General features: G+C 45.4%; 1 protein-coding gene across 1 annotated transcript in view; it reads right to left on the minus strand.

Moving 5' to 3' along the window:
- Positions 1 to 23,754, minus strand: part of Creb5 (cAMP responsive element binding protein 5) — a 310,678-nt gene that overhangs the window by 220,683 nt on the left and 66,241 nt on the right. The window contains exon 4 of the mRNA XM_032906469.1: positions 16,808 to 16,980. Coding sequence (XP_032762360.1) covers positions 16,808 to 16,980 — 173 coding nt within the window. The remainder of the gene's footprint in view (positions 1 to 16,807; positions 16,981 to 23,754) is intronic.

The following is a 23,754-nucleotide window of genomic DNA, read 5'->3' on the forward strand; positions in this document are numbered from 1 at the left end:
CTTTCTGTGTTACTTCTGCACCAACACAACCCTTCCACATGAAAGCTGGTGCAGAGACAGAGAATATTCAAGTTGCACAAACCCTCAGCACCACATAGAATGGCCAGCCCCATCGCAAGCACAGAGTGACTCAGGGTATCTGAGGCCAAAACAGGATCTCAGGGTGCCCTCGTTTCAACCTAAGACAGGTAGGCTTATCCCTTCTTACAAGAACTTGGCCTATTACCTTACTGTAGAGTCTGCAGCTCCTTGGGACATCCTTGAGTATACAAGCAAAGCCAGACTTGCACTGGTAAAACAAGGTGACAGAAAAGTAGAAGAAAAGGCTAGGGAAGATCTGTGCCCACAAAGGCATTTCAGGAATTGAGAAGGCACCAGTATTCTCCACTAAAGGGCAACCAGTGGGAGCCTGGGCTAAGCTGGCCCTGGTTTTATAACCTCTCCACACATGTGCTCAGTCAGGGCTAAATTTAAAACCTATACCGTGAACCTTAGGAAAATAAACCACATTAAACATGCACAAATTGAAAATATTACACAAGAGATTTCACAGGAAATTGGCCCAAATTTAGCCTTGCTCTTTATGTATTTAAGCCTCTTACGCGTTGCTCAGAACTTTCTATCAGAATTTTAATATGAGGCTACCCTCCCCGCCCCACCTCAATCCCACTCCAGCTCCACAATGGCCTGCTTAGTTTTTTTTACAAAACTTACTATTATTTCTTTGAGACTTCCAAAGAATCCTGCTATACTTTCATCAAACCGTATGCTGGCTGGTGAGTCATAGCATTAGTAGCAGGGATGGGTATCTCCATGAGAGGGTCACTCTAGTACTCTAGACAAGCTGCCTCTCCCTTAACATGTGTGTGATCCTATACAAGGCATCTAGAACAGACAGATGTGACAGTTTAGGAAATATACTTTTAATATATATTTCATATTTATATACATATATTTCATATTTATATACATATATTTCATATTTATATACATATATTTCTATACACACATATATGTGTATATATTATACATATATACATGAAGAGAGAGAGAGAGAGAGAATGACCACTGTGATAAAAATCATCTCGATGGTTTTAGTCTCACTTTTCTTTCCTTTCTCCTATATATTCCTTTTGGTTCTTAATCTTGGATTGTCTTCCTCTGAATCTCTCCCAAGGTCCCCCCCTGGAGTGAAGTCAAGCATAGATAAATAAATAAACTACTCAGATCCTAAGAATCTAACAGCCCAACACTTACAATGACATACATCTTATTGTGGCTGGTCACAGAGCCAGGGCTGGACCACTCTCTCCACCTCAGCTCTGGTTTTCTGCCATCAGTGGTGACTATGGGGTGCTGCCAGGGCATGCCAGTCTGCAGCCCCAGGAGCTCGGCAGTTGCCAGGTGAGAAAGTGTGCCAAACCGAAGAGTGGTTTTGGGGGGGACAGACACACATGGCCCCAGGACATGCTGGGAGGTGCCACTCTTTCCCAATTGTTGCGGCCAGCCAGGGCTTGATTATTACTGGCGCTTTCTTACAAACCACTTTTCGTAGCCTTATTAAATTAGAGCTTGTTTTCTATTTAGATTGGAATTTTTTTAAATGATTTTTGAAACCTGAAATTCATGGTGTGTGCCTGCTTCTCTTTACTATGGCAAAAGAACACGGTCGATGGTAAATGTGATTACGTTTATCCTGGTCCCTTTCCTTCCCTCCGATAATTCTCTACGTCTTATGAGAATTACAAGGCTCAGGAAGGGGGAATAAGCAGGCAAAGTGCTAGACTGCAGTCGGATACTGGGTGTCTGGGCGTCTGGAGAACTGGTAGGGAAAGTTACACTATTGTAAAGAAACTTGCAAAAAGTTTCCTCACTCCTATGACTGTATTCCTCTAGTTTTATTTTAGAAAATTTTAAAGAACATCGTGGATCCCTGCCAGTGCTGTTGGCTAACCTGGGGAACAATCTGCCCCCCCACCCCTTTATCCACTGATAAGGGCTGGCATCACACTTGCCCAGGGGTCTTGCACCAGATCTCCAAGAGGAACATGTGTTTGGAAGACACCCAGGCAGAGTTCTGTCCAGAAAGGGTGAGGACCACAAACTGAGTCAATGGTTTGGGAAGGAGAATTGCTTCAATTTTCTGGCTCATTAAAAATATTATGGAAATCAAGGTGACATCATGATCTGGTGAGCCTATTAAGGGAAGGGTCGTGTGGCTCCGAAAGCTGCAAAGCCTAAAGATAGGAACTCTCGAACGAGCCCACTAACAAGGACGCTGAGACACGAAGGGCAGTTCTTGTAACTTCCCTGACTGCAAACATTCGTTTTCAAGTGCTGGGAACCTATTAATTTAAATCCCCACCCTGTGACTGACAGCCCTGCAAACTCTACGTCTCTTTGTTCCTAACCCTAACCCCAATCATGGCCTCACTCTGGGGAGTGTCTCCCACTCCATTCATTCACCTATCACACCATCCTGGTGGTGGTATGGTGGTGCTTCATGGATCTCTCGACTCTTAGGTTGCTTGGAGTATACAGATGCAATAATTTTTCTCCCTTTAAATCTCCTAGTCTAGAAGGAGGTACAAGGATGCTTTTAAAAGAACCGGGAAGAAACTACAGATCAAAAAAGTAGCATCACCACATAAGCCACTCCCCTTTCAAGATGAAGTGAATGGGATACAGCAGCTCAAACTGGGCACTCTTGAAGATTAGCATCAGCCTACAGAAGAGCATGGGGAAGGCACAGTCTCACCAACCTCTTGGCGATTCCATTCAGCGCTTGTAAAAAAGAAAATAATGTAAGTACACACATCTGCACCCATGAATGCAGGCTTTCCTGGCCAAACGTAAGCAGATTAAAATCAAGGCCCTCCCTGGGCTGTCCTTCATAGCTGTCTCTCGTGGCCTCCCTTGTGACCAAGGAGTGAAGTATTTAAGTCTGGAGGAATGACCAGGCTACTGCAAACTTCCGGGAAGGCTCAGTTCAAAAGCACCAAACCTGTTTGTGATACTGACCTTCCCTCCTTTGCAAATTATAGGGCTGATAGCTCGATACACAAAGCACGTGCACTTCAGCATCCAACAGTTAGCACCTGTGGCTGAAGAACCTTCCTTGTTCACCGCAGGGCGGACTGTTTACCACAGAGTGGATGTGCAGTCCTGAGAAGCTTGGATTTACTAAGTTCTTCTCTGAGAAGACAACAACAGTGGCCCCTCCCGGTTTGAACAGGCCTCCTCGTTCCCTCCCGAAGCCATGGAAACTCAGAGTGTGCCACCAAAGGGGTCCTGGCTACAGGACAGTCATTCTGTAGAATGCAGTCTTCTGGATCTTAGTTTGCCTTTTTTTCCTCTCTTAATACTTTTATCCCCACATCTGTTACAGCTCAATAAAAGGAGAATGGGGTAGTAGATCTTTTACCACAGTTCTCTTGCCAAGGTAGACAGGTCCATAATCCACGGAGGATGCGTATTAGTTCCTGAAGCTACGCTAACATAACAAATTACCAGACTGGATGGCTTAGAAACAACAGCGGCGTGTTTTGATTGGGAGGTTGGAAGTCTGACATGGCGGTGGCGCTGCCCCAATTTTTACTTCTGGGGTTCTGAGGCAGAACACGTGTGTGTCTCACCTCTAGCCTTCAATATTCCCCACAGTCCTCTGCATCCCATGGTCTTCATTGGTACCACTTCAGCTTCTGTCTGTGTAGTCACATGACACTCCCCCTGTCATTTGGTTCCTCCGTTTCCACATAAGGAGACCAGTTGTTGAATTTAGGGCCCATTCAAGTTCAGGTCTTAATCCGAATTACATCTTAAGCAGGTATTATTTATACGAGCCAGGCGTTAGGACTGAAGCGTGTCTTCTAGAAGAGCACCTCTCAGTCCGGAACAATACACATTCAACAGTTAAGAGTCACAAACAACCCAGTCTTGCCTCTGAGATGAAAACTCACTGAGCCTATGAACAAGTTAAGGGCCGTCCTTGGGTATGGTACAGTGTAGGATGATTCTATGGACGAGACCTTAACATAGCTCCTAGGTTAGGGGAAGGTCGCACTGTTGTGGAAGCAAAGCTCTAGTGAAAGAGGAAATGGTAGTAAAATACTGGAGGATTAAATCAAAACAAAGGCAGTGGGGGCCTGCAGAGGAGGCAGGAAGCAAGCACTCTCAGTCTGTGCCTTCCGCCCCTCTGCCCAACCATGTTCCGTGTTCCCCCTGCTGTCCAGAGTATTGCTGTGTCCTGACTCCGGGTAAGCTGCAGTGAGACTCTCACTTTTATGGTGACACTAAGACGCACGGGAGCTGATGGGATTACTGTTTATCTTCCCTCTGCTGCTTAGCACTCTTCACAGGCTAAAAGCTCCTGCTTACATAGTCTTCCAGCCACTTTGGAAGCCTTAGTTTCTCCTCCAAGCTCTCCCACCAGCCACAAGTGAGGGTATCATCACGGCTCTAGGAATACGGTCTTGAGGATGCTGCCTGAGTCATGTGAACTGAAAACTCACACTTACATTGTTGTAACAGAAAGAGTTGGAGGAAAAACGCTCCAAATTCTGTACTTTTCAAACCGTTTTCTTTGTAGAGAACCTATTATTCCATGGAAAACTTCTGGGGAGAAAACCAACAAAATAATCAAATATGGAACTGCTGTGGTTGAAATGGGGGTCTGGAACCCCATGTCCTGCCTGCTTAGGTGCCCTTACAGCCTTTATCCTTGAGATCCTGAGCAGGTTAGATCATGTTCAGTTGAGCGAACTTAAAGGGCCCATGTCCAATTATCAAACTTTATGTTGTGGCACGTAGATCTCACATTACAATATTCTGGAGTCTACTTGTTGTTTTTAATACTTATTCATTTATCACCAGCTGGTTTTTATTTAAATGAGAAATGAGAGTTTTCCTGTCACCAGGCTGTATTTGTGCCTGCCCTCTTCTGCCTTTGGCTCTGCCAGTTAGCTTGCCCTGAGTCCCTGAGGGTCGGTCCCCCATGCTTTGCTCTATCTGCTAAAATCCATGCATCCATTTAATTTCAGAATCGCTAACAACACCTTGAACTTCTTTTCACAGAACAAATGGAGGACACGACCTAAAATTAAGTCAATTAATAGAGAAATTAATAAAGGACAAATCAGACCCATCACCATATAAAAAAAAAAAACAATTTAAGACCAAGACTTTGGAAAACTCCCAGCTTTCTAAAGAAACTCTCACGAGAACATGAAGGAGAAGATACTTTCTATGCAAAGTCCTTAAAAACAAGCCCTTCTCACTGCCAGGCCAGAGGGGATTCTGTTCCACAAGACATTTGGATCTAAACAATACACAATCCCTGTGATCATGCACAAAGGTGGCTCCCTCAGAGGGAGGGCTACCACTGAAAAACAGCGTATTCCGATTCTGTTTTTATTAAACCCCATGTCGATGGGGCCCCTGTCCCTTGACTATTCCTTGTTCTAAATTCCTAGGACAAATGAAAAATGAAAAAGTCAGCAACCCTATATTCCCATGAAGCCTTACCTAAGAGCAGGCTTGAATACTGTGCAGAGACTGCTGGGTTTCTGTTGCCCTGCTGTGCCGCTAGTCATCTTTTATGAAAACCCAGATGGGAATGCCCCTTTGTAATAGTTTCCCACTTAAGCAGTTTTCCTATAAGTTATATCCAGGGCCACAAATCCCTGGAAAGTGCTACAGCTTTTCATTTGCTTCTTATTTGCTCACCAAGGGGAGCTGGTTAACAAAGGGAAACAAGGGGGAAAGAGCTCTTTTCAATATCAGGAGAGGTTGTCCACCGCCCTGCATATCTGTGATACCCTATGAACCAAGTCACCTCACTCTTGATTGGCTGGGAAGCATTTATCATAGTGACATGACACCTCCCCTTGCTCCCAGCAAGGTGACCCTGCACTTCCCCGACCACAGGAGCAGCAGCAGCTTTGCTGAGGAGAATGGGTTGACTGTTTGGGAGGCTATGGGGACAGAACTGACAGTCAGCCATGTTGGGGCTGAGATGCCAACTTCAGACATGCTGCAGTGTTTCCTGGAGTTCTTGGGGGAAACTGTCTGGTTTAGCTACTTGATCTGACAACCACCCACTTCAGGAGGAAAGAGACGAGGAGAGTGACACTGCACTTGGGGGCTGTGCTGTTCCGTTTAGGCACCCATGACTGTAGAACAGGCCTTGGCAAGGAACCCAGGAAGTGACTTGGAAAACTTCATCTACAAGAATGGCTTGTCCTGATCCTTTCCCTCTGTGTCTGGCATCCCTTTTAGCGGGCACAGTGCTGTGAGTAGTGTACTGCTTGAGGAACACCAGACTTTGTTGATCTTCATGATTCCCTGAGGGGGACATGGGGGACGTCTGAGGCTCAGGCACTTCATATAAGACAGCATAGGGAATGAGAACCAGTAAAGACACCAGGCCATGGTGTCTGTGGACAAGGAGGCCAAGAAAAAGTGCAGATGGGGGCCAAACATGGTAGCACACACTTCAGTCCTGGGCCTGGGAAATCAGAGATGGAAGGATACAAGTTTGAGGACTTCACAGCAAGACTCAAACTTTCAATCAAAACTTTAATTCACTAATAAACAGATATGCAAGCAAATAGACTAATAATGTTGTGCATAATCTGCCTAAAATAGGCTCCCTGTTTTCTCTTTGCTGACTCCCTTCAGTTTGCCTACATTTTGGACTAAGCCACTTTAGCCTACCTTCTCACTCAAGAGCCTTTCCTTATTTGTTCTTGAATGTTCAAGTAAAGAAACATGAAGGCTCCAAAAGAACCAATTTTCATCTTCAAACTTAAGAAAAGAATCTAGATAGACAGTCAAAGAACGTCTTCGTGTCATTGGGCCTCCTTTGTCCCAGCTTTGCATTGGATGGTAGGAAACCCAGTGAAGCTGAACCAGGAGGAGGGTGTGGTGCAAACGTGTTCAAGCGCTTGTAGGTGATTGTTTTGTCCTTTGTGTTCTATGGCTCCTGTGAGAAGCCTCAGTCTCGGGCAGGCTCCAAACTGCCAACTCAATGGGGCAAATAATAATTATTCCTAATGGCAATAATAATTATGGAACGCAGTGCACCCGATATTAGATGGGTTGTCTGTGGCTTGAGGTGGGGCAGTCAAAGCTTCACACATTTGCTTCATAAATCTCTCTCTCTCTCTCTCTCTCTCTCTCTCTCTCTCTCTCTCTCTCTCACACACACACACACACACACACAAACATACAAACACATATACACACAGAGGCATGCATGTAGACATACACACACATGCAGAGAAAGACAGATGCAGAGAGAGAAAGAAAGAAAAAAGAAAGGGGGGAGGAGGAGAAGGAAGAGGAGAAGAAGAAGAAGAAGAAGAAGAAGAAGAAGAAGAAGAAGAAGAAGAAGAAGAAGAAGAAGAAGAAGAAGAAGAGGGGGGAGGAGGAGGAAGATGGGGAAGGGGAGAAGGGAGAAGGAGAAGAAGAAGGGGGGGGAGGAGAGGAAGGAGAAGGAGGAAAGGGAGGGGGGGGAGGAAGAGGAGGAGGAGGAGGAGGAGGAGGAGGAGGAGGAGGAGGAAGAGGAGGAGGAGGAGGAGGAGGAGGAGGAGGAAGAGGAGGAGGAGGAGGAAGAGGAGGAGGAGGAGGAGGAGGAGGAACCTCAACAGACTCACTCTTATGGTTCTCTGCAAAGTACCTAACTACAGAACCAAGAGAAATAAACAACATCTATCCATACAATAAAAGGAGAGGTTGGGGAATATGGAATCTTTGAAAGCCTATGTACATGTATTTTCTTTTTAGGTGAAAACTCTCCAACTTTCCAAATCCAGCTTCTCTTTTTCTTGGAGATATGAGAAAGCAGGAGGGAGGGAAGAGAGGTCCCAATGGCTCTGGATCATACCCTCCCCGCTGGCTCTGGATCATACCCTCCCCGCTGGCTCTGGATCATACCCTCCCCGCTGGCTCTGGATCATACCCTCCCCGCTGGCTCTGGATCATACCCTCCCCGCTGGCTCTGGATCATACCCTCCCCGCTGCCCCCCCCACTCACTCCACATCCACTTGAATCTCCCTACAGACACCATGGCCTTCCACCGACAGCACATTCTGACCCATTCTGCAGCCCGCTTTCCTTCTTATCGAAAGTGGGGATCTTCACCTACACTGACAACCCCTCTCCAGTCTAAGATGGGACAGTCACCACCTCTAGGATGCCAGCCTTAGCATTTCCCACAGACCAGTAATGTCAGGACGTCAGAGAAATAAAAAAAAAAATGAGCGTTCTGAAAACAATCTTTCTAGACAACAAGGAACTGTTCACATTTTCCAAAATACAAGCAAAGGAATCCTGAATCCATAGGGGTTATTTGTCCCTTTAACATTTTTATTGCCTTTGTTTACCTCAGGATGATGCGTCTATGCCATGACCCATGAGGCAGAGGACAGCCTCCCCACATGTTGGCCTCAGGGACTGAGTTAAGTAGTCAGGCTTGGTGTGGCAAGCGCCTGTGCCTCTCCTGTTCTGTTTCCCTCTTGCTCCTCACCTTGTGTCATAGAAGAAGAAAACAATGCGAGAGCATTCATGACACGGGGAAACCCTTGCTAGTTAGAATATACTGGGTACAGCTGGAAAATGCTTCAAGTGTTTTGAATAAGGCTTCACACCAGTCAAAGAGCCTAAATTATGTTCCAGTTAAACAAAATATTAGAAACCGTGTATATATACACACCCTTTTCATTGGAGTGCACCTGGAGTATAAAAGCCCACAGCCACCTTTAAGAGTGTTGAGTAGTTCAGTTTGGATTATTTTAGAGCCATTTTTTTTCAGTATTTTAGAGAGGCATGGTTTGGAATATGCACCTATAATGTTGTGGTTTTGTTTAATTTTGTCACTAAAAATATACTGTGGCTTAACTTGAGGCAGCAGAATGACTTTAAAAGTAGATTTTGGCTCCATTGACCTTACCAGTTCATCCAAATGGCCCCACCCTCTGTGCCTCTGTGATCCAAGTACTGTGGAAACAGGATGAGTCACTATGTCCACCTTCTCTTTAACCCCTCCCCTCACCGCTTTCCCTCCAGGTTCTCTGAGTTGAACAACACTGCTGGGGAAGGGAGAGGAAGCATCGTGCTAATCACAGACTCTCCAGGAAGCTGAGTTTGGTGAGAGCTACAGACTGTCTGGACTCAAGGGTATGTCCAGATGCTGCAGAGATCAGGTCCAGAATAGAACCCAGGAACAAGTAGGCAAAGGAAGTCCACACAGTCAGTCATCAGGCCTTGTTTAGAAAGCCAGGGAGACCTGCCTCTGACTCCATTGCTGGCTAGATTGTCCAACCATTTTTCCATCCCCATACTCACTTATTAATTCCATAGCAAATTCTATTACATGGGAATTATTATACCCACTTTCCAGTTGAGTAAAGTGAGGCTCAGAGACTCACTCACTTACCTTGGGTCATCCAGTAATGAGCTGAAGCAGAGGCAAAGTGGGCCACCTACTCTATGCTCCCGGATTCCTCACTTGGGAAATGGCAGGACTCACCAGAGAAATCCAAAGATGCTGTTCTCTAGATCCCTGGAGTCTGCCAAGCCAATTGGAAGGGGGAGGGCCCACAAATCCCCAACACTACCTAGGTGAGGAACGACGACTCACAGCTGGCCCTGGCATGTCGACCACACTCCAGTGTGCAGATTTAAACTCGGGGGTTTATGGTCAGCACGCATCAGATTGTGAACTAGAAAACAGGGTGCAGAGGACATGAAGGTGGGAGAGGATGGGCTAAGGAATAGCTTCGGGAGGACTCAGGAGTCAAGTTAGGAGAATGTGCTCGAAATACATGGTGCGCATGTAGGAAATTCTCAAAGAACTAATAAAACTGTTTTAAATTGTTTTTCTTGACAAGGTCAGTGTGACAAATAACACTGATTGTCAACTTAGCGGGATTTGGAGCCACCTAGGAGAAAAACCTCTGGATTGGGTTGGGCGGGGGGAGGGGGGTGGTCAGCAGCATTGTTCTTCTCTCTCTGCTTCCTGATTGTGGCGAGGTACAATGTGACAGCTGCCTCAGGTTCCTGCCGCCAGGACCCTCTCCCTCACCAAATGGACTCCAACATTTTTGTCAAGTCCCTTCTTTAAGTTGCCCTTGTCAAAAACATGAGGAAAGCAGCTAATGGGGTCCAAGAGGGAAGCCCAGGCATCAGTGCACATAGACTGAGTGCCCAACCATCTCACCTTTACAGTTAAATTTGTTAGACCTTTAGTTCTAGGAAAGGAGCTCGAGTTTCTCTGAGGAGTCCTGCCATTTCCCAGGTGAGAAACAGGGAAGGGAATGGGGAAGGGTAGAGTAGGTGGCACAGCTTTACTTCTGCTTGGGCTCATTTGTGGGATTACCCAAGGTAAGTGAGCCTCACTTTACTCAACCGTAAAATGGGTGCAATGATTCCCACATGATGGAGTTGTGTGTGGAATCGAGTGACTATGTGGATGGAGAAGAGGCTGGTGCTATCCAGTCAGCTGTGGAGTCAGAGGCAGTTCTCCCTGGCTTTCCAAACAAGGCCTGTTGACTGTGTGGACCTCCCTTTCCCATTTGCTCCTGGGTTCTGTTCTATTCTGGTCATGTACTCTGCATACTCATGTACTGGGCATATCCTGGAGTTCTGATAGTCCACAGCTCCCGCCAAATTCAGCTTCTGGAAAGCAAACTAAAATCATAGTAATCATGATAAATTTGAGACAGGAAAGAGAGAGATTGTGTAAGTAATTTGGAGGAGGGACTGACTTTCTTAACTATGTGTTTAACTCCCTTCTTGTATAGATGGAGGGACATGGCCCAGGGAAACAGGGATCTGGAACAAACCCATAAATGACAGACAGTGAATTGTGTGGACCCCACAACCTCAGAATGCACAGCTCTTAACTTCCCCACGACCGTCTCCTACCTAGCATCACTAGGATGGACAAACTGTTTTCCTTACAAATCTTCGCAATAGGCCACACACAGAGCAGCCTGTCAGAGTTCACTGTAGGCACAAAATGGTGCTCCCTGGCTACTTTCTCTGCAGCTGAGCCTCAGTGTGTCTGCTTCAGACTACACCGATGAGCAAATGTGGAGACACTTAACTGGAAGCTTAGAAACAGGCCTCCCCTTTCAGGTGCAGAAATCAGAATCTAGGCCGCAGGCTTCAATTCACTGTAGAGAACCGTGGTTCTCCTGCAAGCCAGGAAGGCCAGAGCAGAGCAGCCAAGTGTCAGAGACTTCTGTGTGGTGACTTCAGTCTTCCTGAATATGAGGTGTTTGACTCAGCAAGTCTCCAAAACTGCTCCACTCTGCTTCCAAATACTTCAAACATTCTTGGGTCTCTGTCCCTTAGAGTCTCGCAACGGAAGGAAGCAGCTGCTGTCAGCTCTGTCTGCCCTGGGCCACCCAGTAGGTAGATGAACACATGATTTTAGCCTCAGCTAGCTCATGTATGCTGATGATTCTCTTATTTCAGACATAGCCACGTGTCTCCTGTGGCACGAGACAAGGCGTGCTTTGGGACCCAACAAGACAACTCTGTACTCACTGGCTGGTGACTTGGGACATGCTAGTTGTCTTCCTGGACAATAGAAGAGGGATGGGGTAGAGCCTATGCCTACCTTTCAAGCCACTGGAGAGCTACCTTAGAGCTCTCATATCGTAAGTATCAGACACATGCCGGCATCCCTATCCCCTGTTAGTCTCTCAATCAAGGATTTCTCTAACAATGGGTTGAACCCCCAAGCAGACCAGCTCTGCTGTGTTCCAGATGAGGAGCCAAGCTACAAACACACAATGACCTCTGAGATATCAGAGCCATGGCCAGATTTGGAGACCAGAGCAAAGCTGCCTTTCTGGACTTTGGGACACTGAGTCACATGCTCGCGTCTTCCGCTCCACCCCTTCATCTGGCTATAATACTATGTGGTGTTACAACCTCGGACTGCTCAGAAACATTCTATTTCCTCAAGTATCAGTACTTAATGTTTTGTTCCACACATAAAACCCTGTGAGTGGAAGGCTGCCGGCCCCCTTGTCAGAGGTAATTTCTCAAGGCTCTGCCTGGGATTTAACGGAAGCCATATGGTTAAGTCTGTCAACCCTCTCAGAAAGCAATCCCCCTGAAGGGCCCTCGTAAATGTTCTTGGGGCTGTGAAAGATCTAGCAATTTTTAAACAATAAAGCTATGCTCATAGCCGTGATATTCAGCAAAACACAAAGCAGGAAATATGGGACTCTGGTCTGAATTACTCAAAGGGAGCTTCGAGTTGTCCTGTCCGAGGGCTGGAGTTTCATGACACCCTGAAATCTACCCCCACTGCCTCCAACAGGAAGGAACTGGCCAGGATGTCCCCACCTTTAGCCTATGGTAGACAGTGACAGTCACAGCTAGGTTCATTGTGGTTGAGGCATTTAAGAAAACTCTTAATAATGGTATCAAACACAGGATTTGCAAGCATGTTTTTAATTCTAAGGTGCCGTATTATTATTTCATATTATCTCGATTTTTAAACTCCCTGTCTGTGAACACAACACTTCCCGACCTCTCCTTATTCATCTTTCCCAAAGGAATAGTGTTAGGAACCCCTTGCCTTGGAATGTCCCCATCTTGATGGCACTCCGAGTGACATTGGCAATCCATACAGCAGGGCTTCCTTGTTCTCCTCCTTGGAGAAAGCAGCAGTGTTTTGTCACCTAAGTTTTGCTTTCGATTTTTATTTTTAATGATTTGTTTTTGTTGGTTTTTCCCAGTATGCCCGAGGGGCCATCATTGGACATTGTCCATGACAGAGCATTAGGGATTACAAGGAAGTGCCGGAAAGCAGGGTAGGCCCCGGTGTGAAGATGTAGAATCCATGCTACCAGCGCCTTCTTATATAAAACAAGTTCTTTTCCCAACATTTGGTACAGTTTATTCCTGCACAGTAGAATCGCCTAGCTTCAGCTTCGTGCGAGTAGTTTATGACCCAATACCCACTCGCTACACATGACGTAGACATTTGTACCCCTCGGACTAGAATTTGAGTAAAATCAGGGAGGAATTTACCACCTAAGCAACTTTTTCTTATATGTGCTCTGTTGAACCTTATTGCCACATTGCCTGGTACAGCTGGCTACTCAATGAAACCAAAGTCTCTCGCATTCGTATCTTCTAATGCTAAATGTGTAAAAATCTCATTACACGCAATTACTGGGAAGCCTCGCTCAAATGTGAGCATGCACTTACCCAATATACAGAGAATTAAAAGGCAAGACGGAAATCCACAGGCTAGGTCAATAGAGCCCCCAACAACGTCTACTGTAGATTATTCTTGAAGAACTCCATGTTTGCTATCTGCATCTCCTCCTGAAGAAGGACTGAGCGTGTGTCCCCTAGCACCTCATAGAGGGAAACAGACTTCTCTAAGGATGCTTGGCCTTAGTAGGGCTGCCATACAGCTTCTGCACCAACCACGGGCTCCTCGAGATATGCCTCATGCTACGAGACACGGCGAGGCACGTGGGATTCACATTACCAGTACCTGCTCATGTCCCATCTTTCCCAGGCTTGACTGACTCCATCCTGAATTAATGAGCGTGTTATATGATATCTAATAAAAACGACTGGGGTAGAGATACTGTTTGGAATGTGCCACATAGATGGTTCAAGGCTAAATCGATTTCATCTCTAGTTAACACATGCTTGTTTTCTTGTCTCTCTTGTCTCTCCACAACCCATAGCTCATTTTTTTTTAACCCCATCTGGGAAACTTATCTCCTTAAAACGCCCCCATCAATCAGCCAAAGACACTCTTCCTGACGGCCTCTGCCAGTTTTACTGAGCACAAGCAGTCACTGGATTGGAGATGGCTCCCACGTTCGCCAGAGCCGTGTGTTTTTCCAGCCTGCCTAACCACCCAAGTGCAATTTGGGATATTTATACTTCCCTCCAGTTTCTAGTGAGATAATAGCGCCACTTTTACAGAATTGAGCAAAGGGCATAGCCGGGGTCGCCATGGAATAGAGTAGAAGCTGAATCTGCTGCCTGTCCACGTACTTAATATCTCTTCGGGTTTTTATATTTCCACTCATTCTGGTCTGCTTTGTCTCAGTGTCTGCCCCCTCACCCCGAATATGGAAATCAGATGCCGACAAGGACGTGTACCCTTTGTCCTGGAAGGCTTCACCGATAACTGGCATCACTTCCATTTCGCAGACCTTTATGCCAAGCCTCTAAGCTTAAGTTCCACAGCATGAAAAGAGGGTGGGGGAGGGAGGGAGGGAAAGAGAGAGAGAGAGAGAGAGAGAGAGAGAGAGAGAGAGAGAGAGAGAGAGAGAGAGAGAGAGAGAGTGGCTGCAGAATCTAAGCCCCGATGAAAGGGGAGAAAAGACAGGGAGAGGAGACAGGCAGTCCTGTCTCCTATAAAGTTCCAGTTGTGAACACACCCGGTGACCACAGCACAAGAGTGTCGTGCGTGGGCACAGGTGGGTCCCAGTCCCAGCCTCTCTGGCTGGGTGCAGCTTCAGCACTGAGCCTGAATGAAGACTTTCATTGCTGTGTGCTGTTTTTGTTGGCCAATAGCCATGACAAACATTTGCAGGTGGCTTGGCCAGATTTTGACACTTAAATATTTGAGGTTGTGATAAAAATCAGAATATTACTACAATATGGTTCTGTGTGCTCGTGCATTGTGCACATGCGTGTGCACGCGCATCGCACACACATGCACGTACAAGAGAATTTTAAAAAAAAAAAAAAAAAAAGCTATCTGCAGTTTCAAATGCTCATTTGCAGACGTCTCCCGAGGGAACTCGTATTTTAAAATGAGCACTCATTTCCTCTTTGCTGAGGGAAATAAAAGAGCCAACCATCCCCAAATGTTACCACCTAGGGTTCCATACTCAATCCACTGGTGAGAAGGGCAGGCCTGGGTCTTGCTGAGCCCCGCCATCATCTGGGCAAAGCTTTGGGTGGATCACATGGAGAAGGAGCACAGAAGAGACAGGATGTGGGGGTTTAGAATCAACATAGTAAGCACGACAGGGAAGGATCTGGAGAAAAGAAATAGCCTCCCTCAAGCTAGGCAACGAGACAGAGCCCTCAAAGTAACAATTATTCCCTAGAACACATTGGGAGATACACACAACGCCCCCAAGAAGCAGAAAGAATGGCAGAGTGACACAGCCTACAAATGTCACCCGAAATGTACGGTCGGGGGGCCAGCTGGGTAAATTATTGACAGAGTCAACACCCATCTTAAAATTTAGTGCTAGCCTTAAAAGGATTGCTTCATAAAACCCAGTGCTGTGTTAACAATGGGGAACACTAAGGGCCTCAGAGAGGATTGTGGGCAAGGGGACAAGGGGCAGGCGAGGGCTGCAGGGGGGAAGGAATGCTGTAAAACTGCTAGTAAACTCCAGCACATTTTATGCTTTTCCCCCCTTGAAAGAAAAATAAAATAATTATAATTAGCCGGTCCAGCTGTGAATTGTCTGCCTACAGCCAGGGCCCAAGAGAAAAGGAGCCCCTGGAGATGCAGACACCATCTTTAATGAAGCCACATCACCCTCCAAGGACACTGTGGTTTAGAGATAGCAGCAACACTTTCTTTCCAAGTTGCTTGAGAAGAAACCAATAATATAGGTCCTGGCTAGAATGATGTCCGCTTATTAAAGCAAAAGCAAGCACCTGGACATCCACACTCACTGTCTGTCCCTCTGAGACACCTAATTGAGAAGTCTGGGACAGAGTTTCCTATTCCAGAGCACTCAAGGAGTGAACCAAGGCTTTGTCCTGTGCTCACTGTTGTTCTCTGTGGGGAAAAGACACAAGGAAAAATTGTAAAGAAACATCTAAGTCTGTTTTAAGACACCACAGCTAGTAGCTGCCTGAGAATTCAGACTGCATTCGGATGCATGCACAGACCACAGCAAGTGGATATACAGGCGGACCCTTGTGGTTTCAGCCTACACTTCTAGGAACACAGGGCAGCCAATTGTCAGTGCCCAGCAGTGTACACTTAAGAAAGTCAGTGTCTCTCTTTAGAGGTTGGAAAGAACAAACTCCATCCTCATTCTGGAGATAAGGAAGTGGAGAGTTCAGGGATTCTGCATTTCTAAGAAGCTGCTGGGTAATGCCCACGTTGCTGGTGGTCAGACCACACTCTGCAGCAAAGGCCTGGACCAGTCATGACATAAAGAAGCGAGAACAACCTCCAGCACAAGACATGGATGTCAAGAGACTCCTACCAGTTTCCCTGAAGGTCTCAATATTGCCTTGTTCCATAAATGAGAGGGAAGGGCCCTGCCTGCGATGTTTTGTCTGTTCCAGAAATAAGTATGGGTCAAGAAGGGCTAATGAGAAAGAAATAACAAGAAAGAGAGGTAGGAAAGAAAGACCAGGAAGAAAGGCAGCTGTGGGATATACAAGTGGCCCAGCCAAGCAGCTCCAAAACTCCTAGGCAGGGGTTTGTGGACGGGGCACACTGCAAGGAGGAACCTGGGCTGGCAGAACTTCTGCTGTTACCAAACATTTGTCCCGAGCAGTCTTCTGTGGTCACCATAACACCACTATTTTTGTCTGCCATTCGCAAATCTTATTTGAAGAAATAATGTCACATAATGAATAGCTTTTCCCCTTGACATCTACGATCAAAATAGCTCTGAGGAAACAGAGACCCCCTTCTCTCATCCAAAGCATCACTCCGGCCTCTTGGCAGCGTCATACCAGACAGGAAAAACAAATCCAAGTACCCGAACGAGGGAGAATGTACAAACGGTTGCTCGAGCTCTCCCAGAGACAAAGAGGAAGTCTTCTTACCCGATCTGGCGGTTGGTGGAGGGAGCCTGCGTGATGACTGAGCTGGACTGGGGCGAAGGCATGGCTTGCTGAATCACAACACTGGTGTCGTGGTTGGGCATCCTTGAGCTGCCTAACTGGTGAGCTCCAGGCCCCGTCATGGTCCCACCAACTGTATTATGCATGGAGATATTCTGCCCAGAGAAGACAGAGGAGGAAAGGTCAGAAGGAACCAACATTTGATCTACTCCCCAGCCCTCCAAGGCCAAAGCTGGAAATCTGATCATTTGCCTAAACAAAGTTAAAGCTTCTAGCAAGGCATAGATTCATTGGTCTTGCTGTATCTGAACAGTTAAGAGGAGGTACGAAATGGTTACTTACCAGAGAGTAAAGCATACCTGAAAATGCCTTGACATTTGCTGAGCCACCCTGTCACCAGCCACCCTGAGGGAAGGCCCATGTGGTGGAAGGCGAGAAGGGTTAGTGTATACCTCATGTGACTGGGTGATGCACACTGCACTAGAAACTGATAGGACAGGATGCTATGATCTGATGGACTTCATTCATCTTGTTCTGTGTACGCATCATACCAGGTTGATTTCCTTCCTCTCAGTACTACAATACCACAATCACATACCTTTATCCCAGGAATCTCATATGGTTCTAGATTATAATCATTGGTACTGAACAACCTATAAAATGTGTAGGTTTTGATGCAGCTTCTAAAATGTGATGGTTCTAATAGATGAAATTGGGGCCCTCGGGATCCAGGGTCAAGAATAATGTAACATATTTTTCTGTGTCTTCACAAAATCACCCTCTGACAGCCACGTGGAATAATGAAATATAGAACAGGGATCTTGTCCTCTAGCCTGTGGGATGCTGGCACGTGGAGTGGAGTAGCTCTTCAACAGATGCTATTGCCCAGATGAACTCCAGACTCAATATCTGAGTCACGCAACAGGCTACTGCCATGCATGGATTTCTGATGATTCTGATGGAAGCTATGGTGTTTGAAATAAACTAGAATAAAAACGCACTCAGTAATTGTACTAGGTAGAAAAAGCAAGGCAATGGGACAAGAAGAAGGAAGGCACACCATGGCTGAAGAGGACTGATCAAGGCACCAGGGCTGAAATGTGACTAAGGCAGAGCCTGGCAAAGGAAGAGAAAATGCATGGCCATCAAGGCAACAGGCAAGAGTCTGAAGTAGATCCCTGTACAGGCAGGTACCGTGCTGCTCAGCCTAGAAGGGTAGGGAACTTCCAGCAGTCAATTGGACAATAGGTTGGAGATGCAGGGAAAGAAATGGAGTGTCACTTGCAATTCACTTGAGGAAAAAAGTATGTATCTGTCCACACTTTGGTGTTAGCAAGAGTGAAAAAAAAATCAAAGGAGATCATGAAGTGGCCCTTGAATTTCTTCTGCAAAGAGCAGGATTTCCCCCACTATGTGTTAAATGACGGTGATAACATGTAAGGTACTGGAGGTGGTTGCACCCATCACGAGGCACCTTTCCTGGGTTTGTGATTTCTGAGCCCTGACCACACACTCTGTAAGGAGCCCAGATGGAAAACGGGCACCTGGCTTAGACTGAGAGTTGACTGTGTCATCACGGGGTCCCAAAGGCTCAGAAATACATACACATGGCCCCAAAGCTCCTCTTGCACACTGAAGGTTGTTCTGACGTGAGGAAACTCTGTGGCTAGGCACATGCAGAAGGAAGGAAATGGTGTGTAGAGACAGGTGGCCGTGCGGGTGGGGATTGGCTGTGTTTTCCATTATAGGATCTAAAGCTTCAGACGTCTCCAAAATAATGGTGAAAATAAACATCATATGCTATTCCTCTCAAATGTGAACTTTAGCATCCTTGCACCCCCAAGTCTAGACCAGGGTGTGGATATTCTACATTGCTCATCTTTTCAAAGATACTCAAACATTTTCCATATCTCTTATAATCACCTATATCTCAACACTATGTCCTAGAAGAATTCTGACAGTTTTGAAATTCTTTTTATTGTGCTGTTTTCACCGTGTATCACGAAAGCTGTGCAGTTTGGTGTTTAGAGTCACAGCTTTATAAGCACAGAGGAGGATATAAAATGTATGATGTCTCCGTAAGTTTCCCAGGACTGTTCTTTTTTGTCATCCCCAGATGCAGTTTCAAATCCAACCAGTGTAGTCCAAGCATCCCTCGTCTTTCTATATTCCCATGCCTTATTCCTCCAGCCCTTACCTAACCACTGTCATCTCCTTTCCTGTCATGCCGAGGTAGGTTCTCAATCTGTCAGTCTCGACCCCTTTGGGGTTGCCAATCAGATATCCTGCCTATCAGATATTCACATCACAATCATAACAGTAGCACAATTACAGCCGAGAAGTAGCAAATATAATTTTGTGATTGATGTTCATCACAACATGAAGAACTGCATTAAACAGTCCCAACATTCGGAAGGTTGAGAACCTCTGTTGTCATGGGAGACCCTTTTTACTCTTGCTTGGCTCTTCTCTCTCCCCCTTCCCATACACTACACCAAATGTGTAACCCACCACAGTTCACACGGCGCCCAGTGTGCATGCCCACCCTCACTGCGTGGCTCCTTTGCTTTGAAGCAGCAGTGTTTGCAGCATCTCTGACAGATGTGGGACCCTCCCTACCAAATAGTTCATCTACCCACTTCTGTGCTCTGCTTCTCAGTACCTCCTCCCATTTCTGGCATTCTTCTGCCTGCACTCTGATCTTACTCCATGTTGGACCCTATAATGTTGTTTCCCTTTGTTTTGTTTTGACGCTGACGCTGACGCTCTGAGGTTCTGACTATGCCCTTCACCTCTCAGACTGTCCATTCTGTGGGAAATTTCCACACCTCTATAGTGATGGAAACCATTTCCTCCATAGGAGTTTTCATGAGATTGTACCTGTTCTTAATTTTATGAATATTACCTATTTCTTCCCTCACCTGCAATCACACTGAGTAGAAACTAAATCTGGTTTTGCTGTCCACTGGGAATCCATCACCACATCCCAGGTGGGTGTGTGGTAAACGCAGAGGGGGGTCAGTGACACATGGGACAGTATTCCTGGACTCTTCAGACTGTGGAGCCTTCTGCCTTTCTTCCCTGGCCCTTGAGAGTGTTAACATCTCACCTCCTTACCTTGAAACCTGAAAGCATGTTCACGGCAATAGAGTTTTAGACGTTAAGAAACATGTTCTCAAGTGCAGGCTGAAGAACCAAAGGAGGTCAGAACTAAGACAGAAGAATGGAAAAGAAAGCCTTTGAAAGTGCTCAGAGAAACCCAAGGATGTCAGTGGTTAGTTTCTGGTCTTTGTTACAAATGACCAACAACCTTCTTTCTGTCTGCCACGCAAACCAGGGAAAATCAGGCTCAGGAAGCACCAAAAGAAACTTGGTTCCTTTTTTTCTGTTTTTTTTTCTTTGAAAGCATAGCGTGTTAAATTACAGAAAGAAATTTCAGCTCAAGATGCCAAAGCTTAAGAACCTTTTCTGAGAATCATTAAAGAGAAAATAATTATTATCTAGGAATAAGGCCCTCTTATTACATCTTCCCCAATAATTTTGAAAGAGCTCTGTTTCTCTCTGAGGTCCTAAAAATGACTTCTGAATTATATTTTCATGCTTTCATAATCCCCCTCTCCTCTCTCTCTCTCCCCCCTCTCTCTTTCTCTCTCTCTCTCTCTCTCTCTCTCTCTCTCTCTCTCTCTCTCTCTCTCACACACACACACACACACACACACACACACATTTTGCATGCTAACTTTTCTTGGACCCAGAGAGCAATTTTAAAACATTTTGGAGAAATAAGTCATCTAGCAACAGCACCCTCATTTCATACATGGGGGTGACTGTTTTCTTTCATTACGTAGGAATTCAAACGTGAATTTAGTTTCTGAGTTCACACTGTCCCAATTATGCATTCAAAATCTGCCGTATTGGTTAAAAGAATAGCATTTTACATCCAGATAAGTTCAACAGCCAAATTCAAAAACACAAGGAGTGAGTTATCTTGCTGATTTATTTTTGATAGTGCTGGTGGGTAGGTCTGAAGCTAGTGAAACAATGTCACCAAACAGACAGCACCTGATGGATGTCGGTTCACAGGCAAAGATCAGAAGTGTGTGCCTTGAATGAAGTTTGGCCTTTGGCCTTTCTTGTTCGACGTCTTTATCAACAGTTTGGATGAAGATATAGAAATCATGCCTGTCAAATCTGCAGTTGACACAAAGTTGGGAGACACAGCTAATGTTCTGGAAAGCAGAATCACGTTTTCCTTGAGCCAACTGTGTGATCTGGCTTCCAAAAATGCTAACATAAATCTAGGTTGTTTTAGAAGCGAAACATCCTGATCAGGGGAAGTAATTATTCCACTCTAAGGTACGCTGGGCTGACCACATTTGGCCACCACATTTTAAGGGAGAAATTGACAAATAGGAGGGAACGAGTGGAATGAATTCACTCAAAATGCATTGCATGGAGAATGGCCCAGGAACCAGGGAATATTTAGTCTGAAGAGGGGATGGCCAAGAGGATCATTCTAAATGCCTTCAAATATTTGCAGGATTAGACAGTCTGCATCACTCCAGAGGGCATAAGTTCAGAACATGCAATCATGATGCTAAGAAGTAAATAATAACTATAACTCATGTGTCTATGTTAATGCAGATGCTAAGATAGGTGCTTTATGAAGCACATCTGTAGTTGCTATGGTGATCCTACAAAGTAGGCATTGTCGCCTATATTTTAAGAAAGAGAACAAAAGTTATCATCACCTATGACGCCACTGACTTCTGGCCACCATTGACCTTATGGGTCAATACTTAAAAAATATCAATTTGACCTTATATCAGAATAGTTTTATTAGTCTGTGGAAATATACAAAGACAAAATACAATATTCTATAAAATATCCAGCTCCCTGGGTCTGGAGTAAGCCAAGATGAATGGCCATCATCTGTGGTCAGGGGTATCCACAACAGGATTCTTGTGTCAGGAAGGAGATAGCGCACGATGACTTCCAGATCTCCTCTATGGCAAAGGCATGGGTTATACATGGCCTCACACATTTTAGATGATCAGGTACATACACTACTTTTGAAATTTCTGGTCTGAGAGTTAGTAGGTTTCTCCCATGTTAATCTCAGCCCCCCCTCATTGATGTCATGTAACCTAGATAAATCACTTGGCAATCCCTTGCTCAATAGACTCAACTTTATACAGGGGTAGGAAAGCCCAGAATCACATAGTCTATCAATTCTCCAGCTCTGGCACTCCACAAGTCTCTTTGGCTACATCTTATGAGTCACTAAATATCTAAAACAGACATTTGGGACTGTGATTCATTTGCTTACAAAATGGGTTGTTTTTTTTGTTTTGTTTTTGCTTTGTTTTGTTTTTTTTGTTTTAAATTTACAACCATAAGCATTCATGGAAGTGAACCTTTCAAAAATTACAAAATTCTGCCAAATGGAAAGCATCTAAAATGTGTCATCTCTTAGCCATCAGATTCTATAAACTATCTTTACCAAATGAATTTCCTCTTTTTTTTATGTTTCTTTTTTTTCTCCATCTTTATTAAATTGGGTATTTCTTATTTACATTTCAACTGTTTTTACCTTTCCCAGTTTCCAGGCCAACATCCCCCTAACTCCTCCCCCTCCCCTTCTATATGGGTGTTCCCTCCCATCCTCCCCCATTGCCACCCTCCCCCAACAATCACGTTCATTGGGGGTTCAGTCTTAGCAGGACCAAGGGCTTCCCCTTCCACTGGTGCTCTTACTAGGCTATTCATTGCTACCTATGAGGTTGGAGCCCAGGGTCAGTCCATGTATAGTCTTTGGGTAGTGGCTTAGTCCCTGGAAGTCTGGTTGGTTGGCATTGTTGTTCATATGGGGTCTTGAGCCCCTTCAAGCTCTTTTAGTCCTCTCAGTCTTCCCTTGAAATCTTCCTTGTTCTTGCCCCGAAATGCATTGCTTTCAATTCATTGCTGTTCTGAGGCATGCAGGGTGTGAATGGGATGAGAACCAGGGGAGTAATGAATCTTGATTGCAAGCTCAGGGAGCCTGAGGTACAGTGGTAATTGTCTTTCTGCATGCATGGGCTTGGAGCACAATACGCAAGAAAACAACTTAGTGTACAAGAATGTACATCCGTGTTCTTAAAAAAATAACTATAATTTCAGGGTGTGGTAATGAAGGATGAAGGGAAGTGGACCATAAATGAAAATAAAGGTTTGCATGCACAGTCCAACCAAAAAGATTCCCACAAGATTCCAGAATGCTATCTCCAAATCTACATTGTATCCAATTGCCCAGGTGTGGAGACTTTACAAGTTTCTTCATAAAGATCCAGGGTCATCCTGATGCACATTTACAAGCCGAGTTGTGCAATCTTGGAGTTGTCTGCATGTTAATGATGCCCGGGGAAGTTATGAAGACTTCCAGAACTTCCCAGAGCTAAATATCCAATGAAGAGCATCCAAAACGCTGCGACGTTTGCAGAATAACAACAGTTCAATGCCTCTAGATGGTATTGGGCTTTGGGAGGTGTAGGAGGTCATGAGTTTGTCTTTGTTGCTATCAGTGGCTATGCCAGGATGTGTTGGCAGTCTTGCTAAGAGGGGACTGCAGATGCGGGTATAGAAGAATTAGAAGAACCACAAAGTGGGAAAGGCACCAAGGTCCATCCATACAAGCTCATGCTCTCTCTCTCTCTCTCTCTCTCTCTCTCTCTCTCTCTCTCTCTCTCTCTCTCTCTCTCTCTCTCTCCCCCCCCCCCCCAGCTTATTGGAGGCAGATGGAGAAGAAGGATGCATAGTACAGGCTAAGAAAGCTTACCAGGTAACTTCTGCAGGACAGAGAGGGAGATGAAAGTGTGGGGTTCTGTGAAAACCCCCAGCCTTGATAGGTAAGTTTAAGCTTTACTTTCTAAGAGGTTGCTACTGAAGAATTT

Source organism: Rattus rattus, chromosome 6, assembly GCF_011064425.1.
Source record: "Rattus rattus isolate New Zealand chromosome 6, Rrattus_CSIRO_v1, whole genome shotgun sequence".
Taxonomy (NCBI): Eukaryota; Metazoa; Chordata; class Mammalia; order Rodentia; family Muridae; genus Rattus; species Rattus rattus.